The sequence below is a fragment of the Gallus gallus genome, chromosome 3, assembly GCF_016699485.2.
Source record: "Gallus gallus isolate bGalGal1 chromosome 3, bGalGal1.mat.broiler.GRCg7b, whole genome shotgun sequence".
In the NCBI taxonomy this organism is placed as follows: Eukaryota; Metazoa; Chordata; class Aves; order Galliformes; family Phasianidae; genus Gallus; species Gallus gallus.
This window is the reverse complement of record NC_052534.1, coordinates 50,270,431-50,286,413: the sequence shown is the minus strand read 5'-3', so window position 1 is coordinate 50,286,413 and position 15,983 is coordinate 50,270,431. Positions and strand designations below refer to the sequence as shown.

The 15,983-nt window shown below is 37.9% G+C and overlaps 3 protein-coding genes across 14 annotated transcripts in view; 1 reads left to right on the top strand and 2 right to left on the bottom strand.

Moving 5' to 3' along the window:
* The window catches only part of TFB1M (transcription factor B1, mitochondrial), a 26,810-nt gene extending 12,024 nt beyond the window's left edge, over positions 1-14,786 (top strand). For 3 of the 6 annotated variants that reach the window (XM_426165.8, XM_004935644.5, XM_004935645.5), the window contains exons 6-8: positions 712-831; positions 11,425-11,552; positions 13,904-14,786. In XM_426165.8, the coding sequence (XP_426165.4) occupies positions 712-831; positions 11,425-11,552; positions 13,904-14,162 (507 nt within the window). In that variant the 3' untranslated portion in view covers positions 14,163-14,786. The remainder of the gene's footprint in view (positions 1-711; positions 832-11,424; positions 11,553-13,903) is intronic. The other 3 variants (XM_015284249.4, XM_046939257.1, XM_040697889.2) reach the window with 1 other exon arrangement.
* Positions 1,271-5,256, bottom strand: CLDN20 (claudin 20). Its single transcript, XM_004935643.5, has one exon. It carries the CDS (start codon positions 5,202-5,204, stop codon positions 4,545-4,547), a length of 660 nt encoding a protein of 219 aa, XP_004935700.2. The 5' UTR covers positions 5,205-5,256; the 3' UTR covers positions 1,271-4,544.
* The window catches only part of TIAM2 (T-cell lymphoma invasion and metastasis 2), a 168,151-nt gene continuing 165,829 nt past the window's right edge, over positions 13,662-15,983 (bottom strand). For 5 of the 7 annotated variants that reach the window (XM_046938839.1, XM_046938838.1, XM_025148727.3 and 2 more), the window contains one exon: positions 13,662-15,983. In XM_046938839.1, coding sequence (XP_046794795.1) covers positions 15,343-15,983 — 641 coding nt within the window. In that variant the 3' untranslated portion in view covers positions 13,662-15,342. The other 2 variants (XM_046938840.1, NM_001267535.1) reach the window with 2 other exon arrangements.

Genomic DNA, 15,983 nt, shown 5'->3' with positions numbered 1-15,983 from the left:
AAGTCTTGTTTCTGCTAGGAAGGCAAACAGAATGTGTTTCATGCCAGCTTGTGAAAGTGTGGAAAACCTCTTTTGTCTGAGCGACTTTCTGATAACCTTTGTAAGAAATTCCATGGGAAAATCAGAGAGCTGCTAATTTGAACCTTAAGTATTAAATGCTTGTATTGTTAGGTATCTAAACTTAAGTAGATTAGACTTCCTTGCATGCATAGTAAGCATAGACAAGTTTATAACAGAAATTTTGTTTAGAATCTGATTTTGAGTTTGTGGAGCTTTTAATTTTGGAGAAAAAAGGAAAAAAGAAAAAAAGAAACAATACAAACAGTGGAAGGAAAGGATGTGCAAATAGTATCAGCCAGCCCTGTTCTCATTTGAATTCTGCAGTGACAGTGGTTTAGTCTTCTCATGTTCCCATACAAAATTATGTTGACATTTATTAAGTTCTGCAGAAGTTCAAGTAGCTCCTTTCTATGTGCTTTTGATTGAAGGACTGGGGTTGTAAATTACCGTGATATCATGATGAAGTGGTATTACATAAGAGAAAATAGTTCTAGATGCTTTGGGCTTAAACTCCGATGTGAGCTCTTAAGAATTAGTTGTTTTGGTTTTTTTTTTAATTTATCTTTGATTATAGTGATAATCAAGCTTTCTTGTAATTGACAATTTTGTCCATTCAGTTTCACTGATTCATGTGTTTTGTTTCTTCAACAGAGGCTTACAGCTAATACAGGAGGCAAGCAACGTAGCAGACTGTCCATCATGTCTCAGCATCTCTGCACTGTTGATAACTGTTTTGTAATACCAGGCCAAGCCTTTGTTCCAAAGCCGGATGTAAGTTTTGTTATGTTCTTCTGATTTTATTGTTAATTTTTCAGTTAGGAACTGATTTTCAGGCAGGAAAGCAGTTGGGTCCTCAATTCAGCATCTCTGTACTACTAAGTAGGGTGATGTGATATGCATGAAAGTGAAGCATCCACAGCTCAAGAACATTCTTTTTGGTTACTGAGAACTTGTGCTCAATAGTGAAGTCTATTTGCAAGATCACTGTAATTCTTTGAGTGTTTGTGGAGATTAAATTTGCCAACAGGATAGCCTGCTAGAATTGCAGCATCTTTGAAAAGCTAATTATTTTACAAGTTGCAGTTATAGACAGTTTAAAACTGCCTGGAAAGTTTGTTGGGTCTTCTGAAAGACCCTGATTAATAAAAGCTTTTCAAATGCCACAGATCACTATTTTTACCACATCTGTAGACTTTGCATTTCACCTTACTCATCTTCAGCATTTTGAACTCCCTCATATTTGCTATGCCACTTAGTCACCTACATCCCACTCCCTGTTTAAAAAAGTAACCATCTTTTCTCTCTTTTGTCTGCTCTTTAGAGGAGAAAAGTCTCTTTGCTGTCCTCTTATTTCCTGCTATTATTTTTTGTTGTTTTAATAAATCCATTAGGATTACAGGAATCAAGAATGAGAAAATTAAACTGCATTTTGATCACAGGTCTATCTTTTATTCTTCTTTTTCTTTTTGTAAAAATGTGTGCATGACAACAAGTAGGATCTGTTTGCCCTGGGTACACATAGAAACCTACTTGCTCCTTCTGGAAGTTTCTTTTAAAATGGTTGGTTTGGCTGTTTAATAAGTTATCCTTTCCCTTTCTCGCATTCACTCTGTGGGTCTTTTTATTCCTCAGGCATATCTCTCAAGAACCTACAGAAGGTCATTCTCTTTCTCTTACTGTCTTACAGCCTATGTCTGTGTATATTCTGATGACGGTGTAGAATTCCTTCAGTGTTTTTTTTTGAGCAAGTAACTGTCCGGGCATGTTGCATTATTATTTGTGACAGCAGTCTATTGTGAAGAAAAATGACCATTCATATGACTTTTTTTTTTTTGCTTTACATTTCTGTTTGCATTTGTTTGTATTTCTTTTGCCATGTTCTAGCCATTTTATTTTTTTTTTTCAAAAATATTATCAAAATTTTAATCTGGCAGTTCAGTATGTGAAGTAGTGTACAGTAAGGCCAAAACGTGAATTTTGTGGGTGCAGTATGAGAACATAGTAAAGCCGTAGTGAAAAATCTTGTGCCATCTGTGCCTTGGCACTGGGTAACTATAACTGAAATTTCCATTTTCCTGTACTGAATAGGCCTCAATTGATTGAGAGGGAGAGAGAACTCCATGAAGGTGTGACAAATGTCTGAGTATAAGCAAATCCTATAATCAGTTGTTGCTTAGTTGAATAAGGACCTTTCAAAAAGGGTCACTAAACTCAAACATGTAATTATTTAATATATTTCTTTGATTTACAGCAAATACAAATTATATTGCAAGACCTGATAATACAAGCTTTTCAGGCAGACCTGACACCTGTTGCGCTGTACTTTGTTTCCTTCTAACTCCTGTTGTAGCTTGATCTCCTATTTTGTTCATTTCTTTTGGGGGTAGATTGACATGGTTTGAGGTGTTACTGTTGCTGATAGAACTTTTGCCTTCTTGGAAAGCTCTTGCAGCATGTTGTGAATAACGCAGCTCTGTGCTTGACTTTTATTTCACAGGTGTCCAAACAAGTTCAGGTACTTCTGTGTAAAGTTTTAGAAAGAAAAATGTGTTGCTTATGTAACTGAAGAATACTTCATTTTGCTTGGAGTATGCAATTATTACATTTTTCATATGCATGTATGTCTTTGGTTCCTGTTTTCTGAATGTCAGTTTTCATTCACGTACGTTAGCAGTGATCACAGCATAGTGTCATGTCAGGCCCCATACAAAAGGTGGAGAAGAATGGTTTCTGGGAATGAGTTGTTTACCTCATTTGCTCAGTGAATGAATAATATCTTGACAGCACCTATTAATGTTGAGTCATAATGGGCTTCTGCTTTATGGAACAAGGTGGTGCTGCACAGCATTCTGTCTTAAGCAGAGAAAAATTGGCTTTTTGCTCACTGCGATATTAAGTAACTGCTGATAAAAGTAGTAGGAATAGTACAGAAGAAGCCCCTTGATGAATAGATAAGAAACTCCAAATGGCTACATAACAGTAGTAGTAAGAGCAAGATGAAGTTTGAAATTTCTTTCAGAGAGTGTAGACACTAAAACAAAGACTTTTTACGTTATTAGATATAAAGCATTTGACTTTCTAAAGTGCTGTAACAGAAGATTTTAATTTTTCACCACATTAATTCTACAGATAACATTACGGTCTCTTTATACTGTTCTTGTGAATTTGGAGCTAATAACAAGAACTGAAAGTTGCATATAATTATACCAAATAAATAGCAGTTGGGCTCGTTGGAAGACTTGTCCAACATTGTAATATTCCTAAATTTAAGGGCCTGCATCGTATCCTCTTACCTATGCTAACAAATGGGCATCAATTTGATTCTTGTTCAGTAAAATGTTTAAGTAGGACATCTGCCAACGACCACTGAGAAACAAAATCTGTTTGTTGAAAGAAAAGGTTGAAGGATCTAAGATAAGTGATCAAAGAGTTAACATACACATTTTGATGCAGTAGCATTCTCTTTATCACTATTGTATATTACGTTTTACACTAATAAGATACCTGGGAGTGGGCCTGAAACATACCTTAGTGAAATTAAAAGCACCTAGAAAGTTCCTTTAGAAGGCTGAAAGCGTTCAAGGCAATAAATGGTAACTGAAGGCCAAATGCTTCTGGATTCTTCATGTAAATAGATGAATAGTTTGTATCCCACATTACAATTAGCAGACGTTTTCGTAGTCACAGTTGCATTTCAGCTGTACTGCTCCTCAAATCTAACACTCGTGATAGATTAGCAGCAGTTGAAGAGTGTCCAACCGGCATTTCTTTAACAGTAATAAATAAAACCCACAGCAGGTGGCAGTTTAGGGGGTGAGAGACGTTCTTGGCAATATCTGAATGATACCACTGATTCACCTTTCTGATATGCAAATACTGTGCAGCTAAGGTTGAGAATACAGTTTTTGTTGTTGGTTTGGTGGGTTTTTTTGGTACTGGGCAATTTATTTCTTTTTTGCTTTGTATTGTTGTTTAGGAAATCTGAATGTTACTATGACTACTTAGAACAAAAAATGAAAGGCAGATGTGTCCCTTACATAAAAATTGTTGAATTTGGCTTCTTGGACTGAGAATGGTTGTTTTCTTCCCTTGCATCATAATTAAAGGGAAAAAGGTAAAATACCGTATAGAGCGTTCTGTTACCAGTAGTCTGATTTTACTAAATAGAAGCGTCTTTGCTGTAACAAGCAATCAGTACATTAAATGTACTGTTGCTTATGCTGAAATAATTTATTTTTTTTCAGTAAACCTTAATTGGAAAGTCAAAGAAAATGGTTTGAACAGTCAGTCAAAAAAGTAGTCTTGCAGCAGACTCAAGCATTGTTTCTTATCTTGTTCTTTTTGCTGATATCACTAAGAGGAAAATACCTTATGTAAATATAATTACAGCCCAGATGCAAGAGAATTTAGGTGTTACACAATCTTTAAAGTAATCAGAGTACACTTAGCATAAAAAAAGCCTCAATGGATAAAAATGACAGTATTTACACATAGTCCTTCAGATTGTAACCTGCACTGCTCTCCTGCATTGTGGATGGGAGATGCTGCTGCTTTGGAGGATAAATCCATGCTCCTTGCTGCTTTTTAAAGCAGGAAGTGCAGAAAATCACACCTGCAACAAGCAGAAACCCTGCTGAAATGAATCCTATGTAAACCGCTCCTCCCGGTTCATGTTTACCGCTTTCTGGAATGGTCTGGTCCAGAAAATTGGAAATGATTTCTCTCGTGTACCAAGAGGTTGGTACTAATCCAAAAATTCCTGCAAGAATGAAGCAGACTCCTCCAGCAAAACAAGTGTGACTTTTGCTGTCGGGGTCCCCTCCCAACTTTGTGCATTTCATTCCAACTGTAGTGATGCAGATCCCAAAGGCTGATAGGATGCAAGACATTACCATGGTAGTTCGTGCAGTCTGGATGTAGACAGGGAGAGACAGAACGGAGTATTTCAGGGTACAACTGAACATCCCGGTGCTGTACCACGTGCAGTCCATCCACAGTCCTTGCATCTGCGTTATAGCTGTTATGATGTTGGAACCAACGTCTGCATTTACCTTCCAGTTCGGAAGCAAGGTGGCTGCGATGTCTCCAAAAACGCCAAACAAAGCCAGCATAAAAGCAAAGAACTGCAGACCGGCTGATGCCATGGTTATCTGCTGTCCCCTTTTGTCTGCCCGCTTCTCTCTTGTAAACGCGTGTAACTGGTTGGTAGCTTCGTAGCCAAGGCTGTAGCTGGCTGTGGGATAGAGAGGAGGGGGAGGAGAAGTGCAGGGAGAAAGAAAAAGAAATCAGCAAACAAAAAAAGCTTGCATTTAAAATCAGAGCTATCTGAATGAGTAACTGTATGTGACCCTGCAAGCAGATGAGAGCAGCTGAGCGGCTGTATGCGAGGCACTTGGTCATCAGTGATGACAAACAGACAGTGTTTTAGCATTGCCTGTGAGGGGGAGCTGCTCTGCCATACGTGATTGCAAGCCATCAAACAAAATGTAGTTTACCAGAGTGGTGTTCAGCTGTAGTATGCAGATTGCAGGCTTACTGGACAGCTACACATTTTAAGTGGAATGTTAGAAACTTGCAGATTATCAGCCATTGTGGTGAAAGATATGTTGTACAGTCAGCATGTCTTCCATAAGCGTGTTGATGACTGTAGCTGTGGCTCCTGTTGACTGTTTTTTAGCAAAGAGCATTGATGATGATATCTGTCACTTACAGTTCCAAGTAACCCTTTATTTCAGCTCTTTAAATACTGGTGTTCTTTAATAACTGTTAGCAGATCTGTTCTTTTGAAGGAGAGTGAGATGGTGCTTAGTTTTTGCAGTGTTTACGTAATTAAATCACATAAATATCATATCAGAATAACTAATTCACTTTGACTTAGCGATTCTCAGTCCTCAACATAGACCAGTAGTCTTAGCAAATCTGTCATAGGAGTGAATATGATGTGCTTGTGTCTATAAAATGAAATACTATTTTTAATACTCATATGGCACTACGTGGTTGTGTAAGAGTGTTTTTTAAAATCAGAAACCTATCAAATAATCTGCAAATTTGCCTCATGGTGGCACTCCATAAAATCTGTTAGAAAGCAAAAATGCTGTTCTTGTTTTAAATGCCAAATGTCATGTAGTAGATTAAAACATGTAGTTGTTAGGAAGCACCCGTGAAGATAGAGTTGTTGCTGTTACATGAATGGGATCATTGAGATAGCCGAGACAGAAGAACAGTTCGAAACCTGTGATTAGGATTAGAAAAGGTGTTCTGCATTTATAGTGGGGCTGGATAATAGGCAGTTCTTGTCTTTTATCAGTGTGGTAAAGAAAGAGCAGTCCTTACACTTCTTCGGACATTCTGTCTAAATATGAACAGTACTATTGAAGGGGATATAGTTGAAATGAGGAGAACACAGTAACTGTAGCATTGTACAGTTCTTTCATATTTTTATACATAAGACAGCATGCTTTTGATCAATGTGTCATTAGTGGCATTACATATCAAGTAACTGTCTAATTCTGTAGTGTAGGATTAGTAATAAATTAGCATTTATATGTTGTACTTAATTCAGGTAATTGTTCAAGTATGTGCTCTGTCCAGCATAAATGTATGTATATATAAGATGATTCTATTTAAGGTGACTATGATAACAGCTAGCCTATTTGAAAACCTTATTTCCAAGTCTTGCCTATTTCAAAATCCTGTCATTTTGTTCAGGCTGTGAAGAGCTCCTTTGGCAAATACGTATCATTTTTTGTATCAGGCCCACTGGAAAGATGGCTTATCTTCCTTTTGCAGAATGAACTGACATGTTCTGATAGCTCAAAAGTCATTTAAAAGCTTCTGGAAGAGATCATTAGGACCTCGAGTTAGCCTTTTTATTGTTTCATTTTTAACATTTCAGCTACAGCATGCACACACAAACCCAAAGCACTGCAAATGGTAGTCACACTTTATAATGAGTGGGGTGAATTGAATTAAAGGCATGATAAATTCAAGTATAAGCATTGTAAGTGTAATAGAAGACATTGTTATCGTGCATTCCTGTTTGTATAACACTTACTGCTGGATGTGAGGTCTGAGTTGTTTTCTTCACTGTCGATGTCCTCAAAAAATAGGGTTTCTCTTGAATGGGACCGTCCCTTCTCATATAAAATTGCATTGGCGTGCATTAACAAAATTTCTTGGAGTGTTGTTTTCTCTCTTCTCTACAGCCAGTGCAGTACTGTTGTTTGTTCCCTCTTTTAGTTCCATCTACCAGAGAATAAAGGACTACTTTGTTTAATGAGTTTTGTTTGACAAACACTTAGAAAGGGAAAGCAAAGAGATTATAGAGAAAAATACGTGGAGGCTCTTAGTGCTAAACGCATAACAATATCCAAGTGCTATGATTAAAGCTGCCAACAGTGATTAAAAGGGAGGAGTAAAATCATAAGAATCCAGAAACTCTATAGACTTATGAATTTGGGCCTGGATATGATTTATTTAAGGTGATCTGTGAGCTGTAGAGAGTTTTTTTTTCTCTCATTATTTTTTTTCTTTTTTCATCACATGTAATCTTATTATGAGTTTAAACTCCCTAGGAAAGAACTGTGCAATGTATTTTCATTTTTAATTGGAACAGCAGCACATTTCTCTTCAGCTACAGGTTTTGCTTGTCTGTCCTTGGTAGCTTTCACCTTCTATAGGACATCCTTGTTACCTTTCCATTGTATATAAAAGAATGAAAGAATAAAGCTGCTCTAAAGCTTACATGGTAATTGCAGCCTACTGGTGAAGTGGCCTCAACAAGTCAGGGTAAGAAATAACGAAGCTGGGAGAAAAGCCTTTCTGATTGTCACAGTGACAGAACCGTAGGTTTTGGTTGACGTGTGTTTCAAAAGATTTGAGAGAATAGAATTGTTTTATTTCATTTGCCAGTGACGAATGTTTTACCTCCTCAGGTTTGTCTCTGTAGACATCACGACGTTTAACAGCTGGTCAGTTTTCACATCCAAGAGAAGTTTCTCTGTTCCCAGATAGGCACAGGTGTGATGATTCAGAAGCTGCAGTATGAGCTGGTGTAATGTGTGAACTCTGGAACAACATATTCAGTTGATCTTAAGGATTCTTCTGCTTGTCAGGAGCTTTCTACGATACTGGGCAAACTGGTATGAGCTGCTGTAAAAATCAAAAGTAGTGGATAGTATGTAAGTGCTGCAGAAGTGCGTGCAATGTCTCATACATTTGTGTGGAGTTCTTTGGAGCAGAGAATGTGTGGTCTACAGTGTGATTTCATCAGGCTCTTGGAAGGCATTTGTGGTGCCCTCACAATGCTCTTGAAAGAATTAAACTGTCGCAGAGTAAAGAGAGAAGGTCTCAACAGGGAGAAATAGTTGGCTGGAAGATAATGTACAAGTAGATAGGTAGAAATAAATGGTCAGTGGAATTGTGCTACAAATCTAAGCAAATGCATGTGCTGTGTAACCTAAAGAGTCTGGGAAAATTGTGAGGATGTAAAATGGTTTGCTCATGAAAATCATGACAGTAGTAAAGATGAGGTTTAACTTTGAAAAATTGCAAAGGGATCTTTACAGTGCTACTGATTGGATGATAAAATAGCAAATTAAAAAGAAGCTTTAATGCATAGGACGTGACAGGGAGGAGAAGAACACTGCTCACATCACATGTGCACTAACAGTCTCTGAATTCATCAACCTGAAATGAGGTTTTGTAGAGAAGTTCACTGTGGTGCTTAGAGAAGCCTCATCTGGGTGGCTCTTTGCTCCATCAAAAAAAAGCAAGTGGTTAGTAAGGTGGTCAGATTATGAATAAGCCAGTGCCTCTTCATCCTGGAGCAGTGCTGCTTGTGAGGCGATCTGTGTTAAAGAACTGAGAACTATCCTTGGGGAAAAAAACTCATATTTTCCAGTATGGTAATAAGAAGTTGTATATTACTGCTCTCAGTGCAGTGCCACAGTTATTTTCTGCCGGAGGGGAAACCAGAGTGAAACCCTCGCATCAGAATAAGGGGCTGTGAGATCAGCGTGCCTGGTGTGAGACTGAATGCTTTACTGTAGCATACAGACACAGTTCTGGTGCTGAACGCTTGGCTGATGTAGGAGCTGCCTTAGAACTATCTTATTAGGAACTCAGACAGTCCGCTTTAATGAAGTGTAATATGTTCTGCTTAGGTTTCCGCTCCCTGCAGGAGAAAATTACAGCTTGGAAAAAGATACGTGGGTTTGCTTTTAATACAGGCTTGTTGCAAGATACATGTATTGCCTATCGTGAGACTTCTGTTGCTAACAGTTAGTAAAAATTGTCTCATTTAGGCTCATTCTGATATAGAGCATTGATTTCATCAGCAAGGCTACAGACTGAATTACACTGTACTTCGTCACGTGTTCCTCCTGCCTCACTGGAACATAAACCTCCTTTGTACTCAAACACTAAAACAGTAAGGGGAGAATAATTGTTATACTATTGACAGTTCAGGACATAACGGTAGGATAATTTTCATATTCATTATTTTATTAGCATTGAGTATTATTTTGAAAATATTGGTGGGACGAAAAAGTATTAGAAATAAAATTATCCTCAGATTAACTTGTGCGTTTTATGCGCTCTTGTGTACTCTCTATTGGTTTTCATAATGCTACTCTGTTTTATGCATAATTAAAAGGTTAGTGACAAATAGCTTGGATCATTTTAAAGGAGTGGCCAATTAGAAGTGAAAAGCTTTCCCTGTATCTGTCGCTATAGTAACCAGGCAGCTTTCCTGGGGTCCAAAGAAAACAGTGTCTGTAATGGAACAAACGCTGAGGAGTGCTGTTTTCTTTCAGAAGCAGAAATTATTGCCTACCAGCCTTGAGATTGCAAGTTGAGCTGTTGTTTTTTTTTCCCTTAAAGTTTACACTGTTTTGTTTTTGTTTTTTTCTTATCCTTTAGAATTTCATGGTCAAAGATGCAGCTCCTGCTCTCAAAAGCAAAGGCATCTTCATACCTCACTGACGATGGGTTCTGCAAGATTGAGGGGAGGAGGGGGTCCCAGATGGTTTCCAGTGGTTTTCTTGTCCCTAGTTTTCTGGGGCAAATCACAGAATCACAGCATGTCAGGGATTGAAATGTATTGTAATATTTCTTGACGAAAATGTAGATAAGCATACGTGCATGTAAATAAGCCCTTGGTATTTCTGTGCAAGGAGGTTTGTGGTCATGCAAAGGGCGTATTTACCCTGTTCAAAAAGCTGTTGTGGCATTCAGTGTGAACACAAGTTTTCATTGTGAGCTTGTGCTCTTCCTCACAGGTAGGGGCCTTCAACAAGTGTGGAAGTCCATGAGAAATGCAGAAACTATTTTGGAGAAATGTGCGTTTCTCCACAGATTCTGTATGCCAGGTTTTTATTTGTCATCTCACTTCTAAATAAGCTCTTGTGACATTTTTTTAACCATTTTTATATTTTAGTCATTAAAGCAATTTTTCTATCTTAGTCTTACAAAACAGTCTTGCCTACAGAAAAAGTGAAAAAAAAAAAAAGTATTTTTCAGGGTGTTTTTACAAAATATGATGTAACTATAACTGCATGACATATTGTGTTTTTTATATGTACATCTGTGTATACTGAAGGCAGGATGTTGCTTCAGTCTGTTTTCAGGCACAAGGGAAGTGGCAGGTCTGTGAACCAAACTGATATAGGAACTACAAAAGCAAATAACAAATGTTAAAGAGATCTGTGTGGAAACATTCAAATGTAATTTTGGATTAATGGTGATGGTACACAGTGTAAATGGACTCTGAACACAGAGTTCAACTGTCACTTAAATTGAATGCAGACTTATTTTAATCTGCCATTCCTTTGAATAGATATGAGTTTTAAAATCTTAATACACTGAAAAGTAATTCCTTGGCTCTCGTTTTCCAAAGCCCTAGAGCAACAGAAAGTATGTAGGGAACAGCTTTGATTTCTAATTATAATACCAATTTTCTCCAGCTGCCCTTCAGCCTGTGTATTGAATATTGTGTAATTTGTGTGTCATGTCAGAATTGTCTTGTGGAAGGATCTGAAGAAAGAAGTGCTAATTACTTTACAGATGACATGGAAGTTGTGCTGGATGGAGGAAATGCCAAGGGGAAAAAAGTACTAAGTACTAATGGCGTGTGAACTAATTAGAAATATGTAGATAACCAAGAAAGACTACAATACTCCAGCGCTTTGAAAGTTAAGCCAAAGCAAGTACTGTGGCAGTGGTTATCGCACAGCTGTTACATGTCACAGTGTTTTCCTGTCTTCTGCCTGTTTCTTGACACCTAACCTGTAAACTGTAAAGAATTACTGTGTCTCAGAGGAGTGCATCTGCCCAGATATCTTGATGTTTTGTTTTTCCTTGCAGGTGGATGTGGCCGTAGTGCATTTCACTCCATTGGTGCAACCGAAGATACAGCAGCCATTTGAGCTAGTAGAAAAAGTGGTTCAAAGTGTTTTTCAGTTCAGAAGAAAATACTGCTACCGAGGAGTTGAGTAAGGAACTTAAAGGAAAAATCCTCTATTATTTGTTTTTATTCACTCTACCTAAGTATGCCATTCGTAGTTCATCAGATCTTTCAGTTTCAGAACGGAAACAAAATTATGAGCTGAATGCCTCTCTGGTTTTGATAAATAATAATTACTGTACATTTTTGTTAGTGTAATTGAAGCTGCTAAAATTACTGGGATAAACGGGTGATCTTTCCAATTTGTGTCTCTCCGATAATTGAACAAAATAACAACAACAGCAAAAGCAGCTGAAAATCAATAGCATTTGTTGGTTGAGTTAAACAGTGAAAGTCTCTGAATTCTTAACTGACGATTGCAGTCCGTGGAGAGAAAATTCTATCTGTGGGAAATTTTACTTATTTGGAGGGATAGTGTCAAAAGGTCAAATTCTTACTTCTGTGCTTGCCCTTGTATGGAGTTGTTATTGCCTCTTTAAAAAGCCCTGTGTCTCACTGAGAGAATTTACTAGGTTACTGGTGCAAGAAAACTTCAGTCTGTTCTCCAGGGATCCTGTTAAAACTTGAGCATAGATACGTGTCTGACTTGGTATGGGAAAAGCCCTGTGTTGGGCATTGTAGAAATATGTGACAGTTCTTGTTAGGGAATTTGAGACGTAGAGCTGTAGTTTCAGCTAGTTGAAGTTTGCTGGACATGGTTTTGAAGCAGTTTAGGATGGATGCCACTTCCCTAAACTACAAGGCTTATATGTTGCTATTTGACATACATAGAATTTTGCCTTCATTTTCTAGATGGAGAAGTGTTGTGTTTGTTCTTGAGGCAGTGAGAGGTACTGATGTCTGGGATTCAAAACCGAATGCTAATTTGTCTGCAATAACATTTGAGTATGCATTTGAAAGTGGTGAGAGATTGAGGTATCCAAACCAGCTAGATTTGTATTTGACGTACAGTCTTCATAGAAGAGTGGCTTCAGTTGACAATATAATCAAGGGGCACATGCAATCAGCATGTGTATGTTATGTAGAGTACTTTTGCTGAAGTTTTTTTTTTAAATTGTGTAATGTGAAGTAGCTAATTACTGCTGTACATTCTTTTGGGGCAAGGAGGGCGAATCTGAACTTTTGAACATCACATATTCCCTAACAGATTATTGTACTTTAGTCCTAGCATGCAGCTAAGAAACACAATCCTCTTATTCTTTAGCTGACCTGAAAAATATGAGCAACTTGTGGTGCATAATGGGGCTGTTACATTACTTACAAGATAGATACTGTATAAAAACAAGGTAATAGAATGAGCGTACGTTTGTGTTTAACTTCTGGGACCTGAGAGGGACGTGGCATGTAAGATTAAACTGTTATATCCAGGAAGAAAAAAGTGTAGATACCACTCATGTATAGACCTTTCATAGTCTATGTATAAAAGGTGATTTTTGGCTCGTGGAACATCTGAAAATAATGGAGATTTCTTTAATCAAGGCCTTGAGGCGCATTGCACCTTAAACCAGGCTGCTCCCAGAGATCCCACCTTCTCTTGTCCTTTTAGACCCCTTTTTAGCTTTGTGTTCTGTCTGTCCACTAAGAGCCGACTTTCAGTTACACAAAGCTTTTTGCCTAGCTTGTCGAAGGCAACCTACGAAGCATTTTAAAGTTTGATGTATGTATGACAAAAGCAGATAATTGGAAAATTGAGGCATGCTTATCAACCATGTGCTCAGTGCTTTCAGTAGCTTGGACTTTGTGCTGTGCATTTTTTGAGAGACATTAAAAATCACTTGAATTAAGATTTGGGAAATGTAAGAGAGAGAGAGGCCAACGTATCAGGTCACAGAGTACAGGGGTTGATTTGACTATTTATAAACAGTAATAGAGGAGAACTTCAGGCTCAATTTCCCATATTAAAATGTGAACAATAATTAAATATTCCTTTCCTCTTCCTTGGCTTTTATTTTTGTGTGTGTGTCTGGCATTGGAATTACAGTATTAATGACAAGTTATAATAATACCTGTCCCATTGAAATGAAACAGCCTGAAAAAACTTACGTAGTTCAGGTTGGATGTGCTTTGCACAAAGTTGACTCCATTATTGCTCTTTAAGTACTAGGCTAATTCCAAGAAGGCTCTATGACACTATCCGTACCCAAAGCTCTTTTTTTAATGTTATTAATCATGAGCATACATGCGTTTGATGTACAATGCACAAATATAATCTTCCATGTTGTTAAAAGTTGCATTTGCAGAAAAGTGGCCCTTCTGTGTTTCTATTTGCTTAGACAATGAACTGTCTTAAGATTATGTAAAAGCCCGAGAGGGCCCTGTGTCTCCTCATGGAAACTGAATTGTCTGCTCTTGTCTGTCTTCTCTTTGCCCTGCCTTTAGGATCTTGTTTCCTGAAAGAGAACGTTTGAAAAAAACAGAACAGTTGATGATGGCAGCAGATGTTGATCCGACTCTGCGTCCTTTTCAGCTCACTATGGCGCACTTTAGAAATCTGTGCAATACGTACAGGAAAATGTGTGATGAGGACCCGAGCCTTTTTGCATACAATTATAGAGAAGAGCTAGGGCAGACAAAGAGGAAGCATTCCCCTGAAAGTATTGACCAGCTAGAACAAACCAAAGAGGAAGATCATCTGTAATTGCAGCAGACTGAACGGGGATTGAACTCGTTGATCTAGAGGTGTTGATTTATGTACTCTTACATCTGTTCAGGTATGGAAGAAATAACTTTTGAAAAGTGGTGGAGGGGGCTTTCCTATTTTATTTGTTCTGTTCAGCTATAGACAAAAGTTTAGGACAGTCCACTTACAACGTGCCTACTGGTTCTTCTCACTTCAGGGGACAGAACACACACCCAGAACAAGGTATGTTGTGAGATATGGAATTAAGTTGAAATAATACATTTTATATGAATGTGAGTGCATTATTGCAACATAAAAAACGCTTTTCATACTTGCAGCATGTAAGTTGTTGTCTGGGGTTTTATGCTCTTTTCATCTGGGAAAATCCTCTGTGCAGAGTAATTTAAAAAACAAAAGCCTCGTATAAATATACTCAAGTGACTGGCTTATGGGAGGATAAAGTGCACAGATTGCCTCAAGGTCTGCTAATACTCTTTCTCATATGTACAAAAGCGAAGAACTTGGGAGTTTAAGAGAACAGCAGCATGATAAAAAGTAGAAAACGTGGCTAAGTACAATACTTATTTGTCTTTTACTGTACAAGCTGGTAGAGAAAAATAAAAAATACAGTCAAATAAAAGATTACAGGCAAAGCTTTGATTTTTGTATTTACACATATATATAAAGTATAAACAGCATCTTGAAACATACAAAAACAAAACTTCTGCACTGTTGTGCACTAAAACACATTCAAATAACTTAATTCTGCTTTAAATAAAGCAAAAATGAAAACCAAAGAAAATAAATGCCCACAGTATTGAAAAATTCATTTTGTTATACTACTTTCCACTGCACTTTACTTCTGCCACTCACTATCACCTTTTCCACATAACTTAAAAGTACTAACAAGGCCATCCTTCCCCTCCCCAGGAATACTACATAATCCCAGTAACTGTTTGAAAGGGATGAACTAATTTACAGACCTTGGCAAACTTAATCTATTTTTGATCCACAATAAATTAAAATAACTTAAAAATCCTTTACAGCTGTATTTGTGGAAAAAATGTACTAGTGCAGAAAATCAGATAGTAGTTTTGCTGTGGCTTTCATGAATTTACTGATTTTTAAAGCAAAATAAGTTTGTTGAATTTTATGTGGACTTCAAATGAACATTTTGAATAGAGTGCTGCTCAGAAAGCTAGGACTTTCCATGTCTCTCCACAGCTTCATAAAAACAGTCCTCGTTAACTACAGATGTTAAACTCTGGACGCTAAATTCCCTCTCCAAAATAGAGTTCAGGTCCAAGTTTGCAGCATCAGAGTGGCTGTCAAGAGACTGGTGACGTTCCTGCATTGCCGTTAAAGTTCCCCTGTTACGCTTCGTACTGTTTACTTTTCGCTTCACTGGGCAGAAATGGCCACGTATCAGCTTTGGATGTTCTCCCATCTTGAAACCATCTCCTTCCTCCTTTTCTGCAGCTTGATCTCGTTCAGAGTCAGTACTGGGTTCCTCTGAAATCTTCAGCCGCTGGAACTGAATTTCAATGTCTTTAGTAGGGCTGCCCTTCTTTAGGCTCTGATAGTCGTCATCATCATCATCACTAAGAATATCGGATTCTTTAACAAGAGCATTGGAAAAGTCGGAGGAACAGCTCTGTACGTGTTGATCGGGGGATGAAGTTTTGGGCTCCTGTATGCTCTCTGTGGTGTTGCAGCTGCTGCTCTGGGTGCTGCTGCTCAGGCTGCAGTCATCAGAGTCCTGGAAGGTGCCTTTCCCCTGGTCACCGTTCCACTCACTGCTGGGTGAATTCTTCAGTACCTTCAAGGACCTGGTGGAAG